A 10,727-nucleotide genomic window follows, 5' to 3' on the forward strand; every position below is an offset into this window, starting at 1 on the left:
CTTTTCTCACGGTTCAGATCCTGATATGGCATACTCTGTTGCCCCTGCCCCGAGCTTTGCTTTCGATCACGATATTAAGGAGGATTCCGATCCTGTCTTTCCCCCTGGGTTCGACCCAGATCAGGACATAGAGTTTATACCCCTGGATCAGCCTATAGAGGACCCGGTTGACCCAGTTGACCTTGCTGACCCTGCGTTTGCTGACCACGCAGATTTTGAGATGGCGTTTGATGACCCCGAGCCTGCCATGGCCCCCGAGCCGGTAGCCGCTCTTGACCCTGTGTTTGAGCATGACCCTATTCATGCTGGTATACCCGTTGTTGACCCTGTGATTGCTGATCTACCCATTGATGATCACCCTGTCGATGCTCCACTTCTGGAGGGCGATCATGTTGTTGCTGCTGATCAGGCTGATGCCCCTTTCATCGCTGATCCACCTGTTGACCCTATTGTTGCTCCCCTACCTGATCCTGTTCCCCTGTAGCCCGAGCATGCACTATTCGCGACCCATATTGATCCCCGGTATGCGCACACCCAGAATGGGTGGATTGACGCTGATGATGAGCTCCCACCTATTCCCCCACATACCACCGATGCACGTCACATTGATTCCTCTTTTTCGTTCCCTCAGTTCACACCTCCAGCTTGACCTGGAGAGGGTTCCTCGGCTCATCCCTTTGGTCATGTGCTGGCACCTATCCCAGTTGTACCACAGTTTTCTACTGCTATTCCCCCTGTTCCTCCATTCTCTGTGCCACCCTTCGATCCAGCCAGTGAGCCATTTCTCTAGACGTCACTGCCTGTCATGCCGCCATCCGACCCCTACCATCCTTTCCATATGGGGTATTCTGTTGAGGATGTTCTTATGTCGTTTATTGTCCAGCAGGAGGCACTCACACGGCGCATTCAGGAGCTCGAGAGAGCTCAGCCACCGCCGTGCCAGTGTCAGGGTCAGACCCACCCTGCTTCTTCGCAGCCCTCTCGACCATTACCACAGGACTCTGCTGCACGCCTTTTGGCACTGGAGCAGCAGATGGCGTCCTGGTTGCGTTCCCAGAGAGCCATGGAGGAGGACTGGCTCCATTTGCGACGTTTGTTTTATTCCCATTTTCCCCCTCCTCCACCGCCATCAGTATAGGGCATCTTTAGTACAGCATGGGTGGACATTGGTGAGAAGACGGCGATTGCTTTGACTGCACAGCTACTTTTTGGAGACTGCATTCTGATTCTGACTTTTGTTGATCATGTATATGGGATGTATTGATACTGATTTGATATTCTTTTGGACTGGGGTGATGTAGCCCTTAGTCGATGATGATGTATGACACTATTATATACTTGTACACTTTACCATGTGGTCTCGATTTATGGCAATGCAGTCGTAGTATTCTCATCATATGTGATGTTCTGATTGATATATTTATAACATGGGATGTTGTGTGATTGATATATTTATAATATGGGATGTTGTGTGATTGATATATTTATAACATGGGATGTTGTGTGATTGATATATTTATAACATGGGATGTTGTGTGATTGATATAATTGAAACATGGGATTTTATGTGATTGGTGTGTTTATAACATGAGATGTTATGTACTATTACTATCATTATATACGTACGCTTTACTATGGCCTGACCCACGTGAACTCATCTTTTAGAAGATGCCACCGAGACGTCAAACGCCAATGCCTACCAATGAGGCAGAGCTTCAGCAAGTCATCGCTGCTGCCATCGCACAGTACGCCGCCTCTCTAGGAGGGACTAGTGGAAGTAATTCTGGCAATACTGGCAACAACAATCCACATCATGGTAATACTAAGTCATTAAGACATACCATGATCTAATTGGATATCTCTGGCAAAGATGCTAATGCCATTCATGTTGTAATGTATGTGCAGGGTGCACCTACAAGCAGTTTCTAGACTGCAAGCCTGTCAACTTTGATGGCACCGGAGGTGCTGTCGCTTTTGTTCGTTGGGCCGAGAAGACGGAATCTGTTCTCCGCATGAGCAAGTGTGCACCAGACCAGCAAGTCACCTACATTTCTGGGCTATTCTTGGATGGAGCCCTGTCCTGGTGGAATTTGCAAGTGCAGACTCTTGGAGAAGCCGCAGCCTACGCAATGACATGGACCGAACTGAAAGAGCTTATGCGTAAAAAGTATTGCTCTCGCGCTGAAATCCAAAGGTTGGAAACTGAATTCTGGCATTTGAAGATGGAAGGTCCGAAGATCGCAGAGTACGTTCAGAGGTTTCACGACCTGTCGCATGTGGTACCTTATATGGTCACTCCAGAATTCAAGCGGATTGAGCGCTTCATTTGGGGATTAGCTCCTCAAATCATAAGCATGGTGACCTCCTCCAAGCCTGCAACAATCACTGAGGCAATTGATCTGAGCGTGGCTCTCACTGAGGAGGCTATCCGCCTAAACAAGTTCGATGATGTCGAGACTAAGAAGAAGGAGACTCACGTCGAGTCATCCGGAGGTAACAAACGGAAGTTCTCGAACTTCAAACAAGGCACTAGTGGGGTTGTTAAGAAAGGAGAGCCAAGCGCGCCAGCTCAGGTTACAGCTGGTAGTGGAAAGAAAGGAAAGGGATATATGGGCACCCAGCCCAAGTGCAACACCTGCCAGCGTCACCATTCTGGCCGGTGTGGTTTGAAAGTGTGTGAAGCGTGTGGGAAACCTGGCCACTCGAAGGATTCTTGTTGGGCCACTGTTGGCCAGGGAGGCCAAGGAGGATTTGGAAACAGAAACAATAACTGTGGTGGAAATGGAAATCGCCCACAAGGAAACAATGGAGGTAATGGGAATCGAGGCAACAATGTGAATCAAGCGGGCGCTGTGAATCGTAACCAAAGGAATAATCAAGCTGGGAATGGAGGTGGAAACGAACAAAGACCTGGATGCTTTAACTGTGGTGATATTGGGCACTATAAGAGAAACTGCCCAGAATTGAACCAAGCCCGTGGAAGAGTTTTCAATATCGAAGCAAGGGAAGCGCGCCAGGATCCCAATGTCGTTACTGGTACGTTCCCTGTAAACCAACGCTATGAATCCGTTTTATTTGATACTGGTGCCGATTATAGCTTCGTATCGTTAGAGTTTAAGAATAAGCTTGGGTTAGCCGCTAGTAAACATTGATCGGCAATGAAACACCGATCATCAATGAAACCGCGCGGCAAAGGGGGATAGGTGGCGGTGTTCCCAAGCGACAAACTCGATTTACCAATCCCCTTTACCGCCCACTCCGTATGCCCTAAGTTTTCTTTATATTTTTCCTTTTCGCTACAATGTAACACGAATGAAATCCACCAAGATGATTGTAGTAGCCCACTGGTAAACTTGCATATCCAGAACCTGCCCCTCAATCAACCCAAGTTCAAAACCATGGGTGTTCATTTTCTCTTGATTTTTTTTCTTTTTTTCATATTTATATTTAATTGTTTTCAATCTCATTTTGTTAATTTTTTCATGGTTTTTTTAGTTATGTTTTTTTCCATCCTTTTTTTAAGGTTTAATTTACTTGACATTTTGTTTTAGTGTGCTCAACGTTTCAAACAGTAAATTACGACTATAAGGCTACAGGGTATAGTCATGACCCTCCACATAGGCGCCGTATCATCCATCTTTAATTTATCATTCAAAACCACTACCCTAAGGGTGTGGTCATGACCCAAACCACTATCTCCTTTATTGTTTTAATTTATTTTTGTCTTAAAATTATCAAATGGGAGGGTCGTGCTAATCGTGGTTTAATCCGTGAGAACAACCATCAATCAAGGAAGGGGGAGGGGGGGGGTACCATTTAATTAATGATCCTATATTCCTATGTGAAAATAATGTTCCAATACATGACCCCACATATTTTAACTTTCTACTTTTTTTTATGTTTACGTTATAACAAACTGTATTAACATCAAATGAGAACTACGAAACTGCCGCAAAGCACGGGTTACATACTAGTTCGATAATAAACATAAAAAGAATATATACATGTTTTTTCTGCGATATATGAAACCCAAAACTCGTACCCGACCTATAATCTCCATGTACAAAGTTAAAATAATTAATACATGACGCGTTTTATACATAACCAATTTTTAGTGAAAAATCATAAAAACCACATAAACACGTGTATGTAATCCTGACTTTATTAAAGACAGAAACAAACACGATTATATAGTTTTTATAATTTTCTATTTAAAATTGATTTTGTATTGAAAGACTCTCTACACGAACCAAAAATGAAAGTTAAATGTCTCTTACCAAGTTACAAATCCCCTTCTTTAAGAACCTGCAAAACAATTATTATTGTTAAGCATTTGAGCTCTCTGTTACTAATCCTAAGTTATAATTACTCTTATCACATTTAGATGTATTTTTTATCTTTAATTTTGTATAGTTAAGAAAAAAATAAAAATAAAAAGTAGATTAAGCATCTCTGAACAATGTGCACAAGTCAAAGCGTTGCACATGGTCATGGCTGAAATTGGTTAATAAAAAGACAGGGAATGCAGAAGAAAGATTCTTTTTAGATCTTTTTGCAGACATGTACAACTGTTTTCTGCATCAATGTTTGACGTACAACTCATTAATGCATCCCAAGGCCCAATTCCCACCATTTTGACACGTTCATGGCTTTAAAATAAACTGTTTTTCATGCATTGTTGTGTTGTACTGTACATGTTCCTAATACCTCAGGACTCCATAACCACCAAGTGGGTGTCACGCCAAATAGGTGGTTGAGTAATTCAAAACTTCAGGTTAAAAAAAGTTAAATGTCATTTATTCCGTCTCGTTTGCGTCATTTTGTCAGTTTAATCCAAAAATTTCATTTTTTTTGTCTGTGGGTACTAAAAGGTTTCATCGTTGACATTTTAGTCCATTGGATCAACTTCATCCATTATTTCTGTTAACAAGAAGGGCAATTCAGTGATTTTATATGGATGAATTGCGCTTCTAGTTAACAAAATTACATGTAAAATGACCGAATTGCCCTTCTCGTTAACAGAAAAATTGATGAAGTTAACCCAGCAGACTAAAATGACAATGATGAAACTTTTTAGACCCACATATGAAAAATAAAACCTTTGAACTAAACTGTGAAAATGACGCAAATCATAGAGACTTGAAATGGCATTTAACTCAAAAAAAAAATTATAAGAAAGAGAATCTTGATGCATTGCTGAGTTGTGCGGTACAAGTAGATTATGCATAAGAAGGGAAAGATATGGTACCTGCAACTTGGAGGTAGAAAAATGGGGTGGGCCTAGAAAAATATAAATGAAATAATGTTAACTTCATTGGTCAAATAGTAACTGTTTTGACTTTTGATTCTCCTTTTAGTTTTGCAGTTTCACTTTGACCCTTGCATCGTGAAGCATCTTGGAGTACCTTCGAAACCCACTTTTGAATGTGGATACCTACAAATGACATTAATCTTATAATTAAAAAATTCTCACATGTTAGTGTATTCATAGTAGTACGTTGAAAATTAAGAAAACCGTCAAATATACCGTACTTAATGTATAAAATATTATAATCATATTGTATATCACGTTTAATATGTATTATATATTAATCAACATGTTATTGTTTCTGAAATGAACGTCTCCTTAAAACTATAATGTATGTTAACGTCGTTCAATACAAAGCCAACATACTTTTTTAACAACATTTTGTACACCTAATATTTTACTTGAAAATTAAAAGTATATAAACTCATATCACTTTTACAAGAGACAAATACCATACTATTGTACTATTAGATAATGCCCACAAAACCAACGTGCTTAATATAACTATAGAGTAAGGTTAACATACAAAAAGCCTTATCATACATCACGTAGGAGACAATGGTAACCATTGGATCAGAGGTATAATCACGCATGGGACCACATAATCACGCATGGGACCACATAATCACGCATGAGACTATAATCACGCACGTTCTATGATAATAACGCACGTTGTATTTTTTGTCATGTATGTTAATGTAGGTTAAGCCCTGAAGTACATTATACTTTCTCTATAACTATAATATATAAAAGTGTTAAATGTTATTTTAGCCCCTGATGTTTGGGTCATTTTGCCAATTTAGTCCATGGGTTTCATTTTTCTCCTGTGGGTCCAAAAAGATTTCATCGTTGCCATTTTAATCCAATGGGTTAACTTCATCTATTTTTTGTTAACAAGAAGGGTAATTCGGTCATTTTTCATGTAATTCTGTTAACTAGAAGGGCAAGTCGGCCATATAAAATGACCGAATTGCTCTTCTTGTTAATAGAAAAAATAGATGAAGTTAACCCAATGGACTAAAATGGCAACGGTGAAACCTTTTTGAACCCACAGGAAAAAAATGAAACATTTGGACTAAAGTGGGAAAATAGCCCAAACCACAAGAACTAAAATGGCATTTAACTCTATATAAAAAGTTTCGTAACCATTTTAACCACGAAAGTGACCTATCCCACTTGATAAAGACAAATAAGTTATAGAAAGAAAATCTCAGGTTCAAGACAGGGTAAAATGTAATTTAAAATTATTGGTGTAAAATAATATTTGTCAGATAAATAATAATTAACTGTTTTCTCTCCTAAGTTAGACCATGGGTTATGAGGGTCGTCCCCTCCCCGTCTCGGATAGTCCCTCACGTCGCACACCGCCCCTCATGGGGTCGTCGCGTCGCACACGTCCGCAGGAAGATGGAAGGGATGATGCATGTTGATTGGCTGATGGCTGATAGTGGGGACCACAGAGAGAGAGATAGAGAGGTTTTTTTTTGTTTTAATTATTTATTATATATTGGTTTTTTATTAACTTTGGGTCGTTCTCACACCCTTGGATAGTCCCCTTTGGATGGTCCTTTATCGAACGTGAAATGACGCCTACGTGGCGAATAGTCCCCAAGGAGACTACCCAAACCACACCTAATGGTCTTATATCTTGTCGCTACAGGGGCGGATCTAGGCCACTTTTGTGGGTTCCCAGGAACCCATTCGGTAGAAAAAATGGGAAAAATTAGTGAGAACCTCGTATGATTTGGAAAAAAATAGTGAGAATTAACGAGAATCTACCAAAAAGAACCCAGTGAAAAAAGTTCTTAGATCCGCCACTCTGTCGCTTTTTTATGCAAATTTATTTAGCGTGAAAATCAAAGTTATGAATAGTAAGCCTGCAATTTGGACATTCTCTCTTGCCTTCACGAACAACATTTGTTGCAGTTTGCAGCTATGGTCCGACATTAAAGGGCCCACTTAACTATTATTTAAGTCAATGTTTTCGGTTAATTTATATTCGTATTATCAATTTACGACAAAACATTATACGTTAGAAAAATGGGACACCTAGTGTTTCATAAACACATGGGCATATATTTATTTAAAACTAGTTAATGCCACCGCCCGCGTTGCGGGGCGATAGCCGAATAATTCTCAATCAATTAAAAAAACACTATTATAGTTTTCTTAGGGGAAAAAAAAAACTAAAACAATGAGAAGATCGTAGTTCTGAGCTCAGGGCAAAACTGTAGTTTGTAAGGATTAATGAGCGAGTTTTAGGAAGCTCCTTGACATGGAAAAAATTAAATCCAGTCAACTAATAAAAAACCACTTTTATAGTTTTGCTAAAAAAACTAAAACGATAGCAATACTGTAATTTGAACTGAGGGCAAAGTTGTATTTGTTGACTTGGGTAAAATCTTAATTTGGCAAAAGTTAAAGTGATGGCAATACTATAAATTTGAACCGGAGACAAAATCGTAATATAACTTTGCAGTAAGGACAAAATCGTAATTTTAAGCTGGGGACAAAACTATATTTTTAATTTGAGTTGGGGCAAAATCAAAATTTTGAACTGAGGGCAAATTCGTAATTTTGAATAGGGGCAAAAGCATAGTTTTATTTTGAACCGGGTAAAAACATAATTTTAAACTGAAGGCGAAATCATAATTTTTGAAACGGGGCGAAAATGCAAAGTCGTCATTTTTAGTTTGGGGCAAAAGCAAAAATTATTTTGAACTGGGACCAAAATTGTAATTGTAATATGGGGATAAAATCATAATTTTGAACCGAGGGCAAAATCGTAATTTTGAGCGAGTGATAAAAACATAATTTTATTTTGAGCTGGAGGCAAAAACGTAATTGTATTTTAAATTAAGGACAAAACCGCAATTTTAAAACGAATATAAAACAATTTTAAAACGAATATAAAACAATAAAACTGTTGGTCCAATAGGGAAGTGCCACGCAGCTGCGTGGCACTATTCCCCCAGTTCCTTTTTGTATATGTCTGCGTGGCACTATTCCCCCACTTCCTTTTTGTATATGTAGAGAATTATGAAATTTTAAAACCACAAAATAACAATTAAAATTAAAAATAAATTCAAAGAGTCAAGAGAGGCAAACAAAGGAAAAAATGTACAGCCGCCGGGTCCTACCGCAATCACAAGTTGAACCGGTCACTAAATATCTAATCTATAATTATTGAAAATAATTAAGATAGTTTCAAATGTTAATTTCAACTTAATAGTTTAAACGCATATTGCACATTCCTGCTGATTATTTAAAAAAATCCCCGCTTAACACGATTTTTTTGATCTTTATAGGTTGTACGTTTTAAAAAGTTGTACACCCATGTCGTAGGCATTTTTAAATTCAGACAAATATATCACTTTTTTCTAACGTCAAACTCGTTAATTGACTTTTCTAACGTCAAACTCATTAGTCGACTAAAACCCACGCAACTTGATATACAACACCTTGCTATAATCTTTGGTACTCTTAGACTACAAGTCATTTAATTAAAATAAATAAATAATAAAGTAAATTATAAAAATCATCCTTTTTGTATGTCACTTATTGCAAACTGTGTCATTTGTTTTCAATAATTACAGAAAATTACTCGATGTTTGTAAACCCTTGCAAGTTATGTCCTTTAGCCCTAACTCAGTTAATTTTTTGTGGTTAAATCTGACCAAATGAACCTCACATGAGCTATTTTGGTTATTTTACTCACATGTGAGGTCCATTTGTTCAGATTTAACCACAAAAATACCCTTATGTGGGTCCATTTGATCAGATTTACCACAAAAATTAACTGAGTTAGGGCTAAATGACATGCAACTTGCAAGGTTTTACAAACATCGAGTACGTTTTCTGTAATTATTAAAGACAAAGGACACAGTTTGCAATAAGTGACATATATAAAGAACGATTTTTGCAATTCACTCATAAATAAATAAATAATTTGACTTACAGCTTCAATATCAATTTTGTAAACAAGAAGCTTCCGTCGTTCTCTACAACTAGTCCGATACGCCACCACGATATGACCGATCGCCAACACCGAAGAACACACAAACAATGCCAACTCCACCACAGCACCGCCACCAAACACGTACGACGCCTTAACCGATACAAATAATAACGACAACACAGAACAAACTGTCGTTATTCCCAAGTACGGCCCCGTAGACAACCCGGGGCCGTCACACAATCCGTACACACCTGCACATATTTCAAAAATATATCACAATCAATATAACATTTATAAAGAAAGTAATTATTAAAGGACTAAAAGTGCAATTTATCCTTAAAAAAATTTTAAAGTCAAAGGACAGCGCATCTCGAAATATTGAAATATAAAGAACGAAAAGTGCAATTAAGCGTTAAAAAATTAGCATACATAATATGATGCCGGATCTGAGTATCGACACGAGAGGGATGTCAATAAGCGAGTGGCGGAAGTCGTAACTGCTCAACTGAGACGATATCATTTCGATAAAGATGAACAAACTCTTATCATATGTCGGATCAATGGACGGTGAAGATGGAACCGAAACCGAAGCTGAGAACAGAGCTGTGGGAAGCAGAATATCCGCGATGGATACGAGGATCGGTGCGGAGAAGAACAAAAACGATATGATCATGGTGATCAAGAAGAAAACTGTACGGATGAGTCTTAAGACTTTTGTGCTTGTTTCATCCTTCAACAACCCCATCGTTTTGGATTATGATTTTTGAGTGAAGAATGTTGAATGAATGGGGGGTTTTTGGTGGAGTTGAAAGCTAAGCAATGAGTTGGAAAGGGTCCGGGTCAAATAGAGGAACCTCTTTCTCTCTCTCCTCGAGTTTTCTCTCTCTAAAATTGTATATTGTGCATTTGTGCGGTTTCTTGTGGTTTGAAACTTGGAAGAATCAAAATTTGACAACATGTATTTATTAAAACGGTTTATTAAATTATTACCTAATTATTTTCTTAAACCACGTTTGTTTCTTGTCTCAATAATATATAAATTACCAAATATAAAGTAAAAAATAAAAAATAAACTAGTAGAATTACTTTATTCGATCTCATGGGATTATGGTCGTTATTGATTCGTGACGGTACTACTACTCGCTACACCAATCGAAAATATAAACCTAAAAAATAAAGTCGTGATATATCCGAAAGAATATCAACACAAGTTTTTTATCAGTTGAAACCTATATTGGTTTTGATAATACTGAAGTTATTCGCTCAAAATTGATTTAGTTTGTTACGGTATCGGCATTCGATCGTATAGCTTAATATACGAAGAAAAAGCTCTATTTTGATCATAACTCTGCTTTCAACCAAATTTATACCAAAATGTCGAGAGAAAAGATACTGCAAATTCAAGTTTTCTAAACAGTTTAACGAACGAATGTTATTTGAGAAAAAGCAGATTAAATAAAA

The 10,727-nt window shown here is 38.2% G+C and overlaps 1 protein-coding gene across 2 annotated transcripts; it reads right to left on the reverse strand.

Moving 5' to 3' along the window:
* Positions 1–3,921: 3,921 nt before the first annotated feature.
* LOC110878050 lies at positions 3,922–10,166 on the reverse strand. Of its 2 annotated transcripts, XM_035976873.1 has the most exons (5): positions 9,696–10,166; positions 9,267–9,517; positions 5,249–5,434; positions 4,278–4,305; positions 3,922–4,047 (listed from the first exon to the last, which is right to left on the reverse strand). In XM_035976873.1, the coding sequence occupies exons 1-3, from the start codon at positions 10,009–10,011 to the stop codon at positions 5,354–5,356; spliced, it is 648 nt and encodes a 215-aa protein (XP_035832766.1). In that variant the 5' UTR covers positions 10,012–10,166; the 3' UTR covers positions 3,922–4,047; positions 4,278–4,305; positions 5,249–5,353. The 2 variants fall into 2 exon arrangements, with proteins under 2 accessions (XP_035832766.1, XP_035832765.1); XM_035976872.1 differs by having other exon boundaries at positions 3,922–4,305.
* Positions 10,167–10,727: the final 561 nt, after the last annotated feature.

This window comes from Helianthus annuus, chromosome 9 (genome assembly GCF_002127325.2).
Source record: "Helianthus annuus cultivar XRQ/B chromosome 9, HanXRQr2.0-SUNRISE, whole genome shotgun sequence".
Classification (NCBI taxonomy): Eukaryota; Viridiplantae; Streptophyta; class Magnoliopsida; order Asterales; family Asteraceae; genus Helianthus; species Helianthus annuus.

What these genes read in the sequence shown, in the direction of transcription:
- LOC110878050 (XM_035976873.1), bottom strand. Translation starts at nt 10,011, where the DNA reads ATGGGGTTGTTGAAGGATGAAACAAGCACAAAAGTCTTAAGACTCATC. An exon ending in CAGATCCGGCATCATATTAT is followed by an intron (nt 9,518 to 9,695) that starts GTATGCTAATTT and finishes AAATATGTGCAG; the next exon opens with GTGTGTACGGATTGTGTGAC. An exon ending in ACAAAATTGATATTGAAGCT is followed by an intron (nt 5,435 to 9,266) that starts GTAAGTCAAATT and finishes TGTCATTTGTAG; the next exon opens with GTATCCACATTCAAAAGTGG.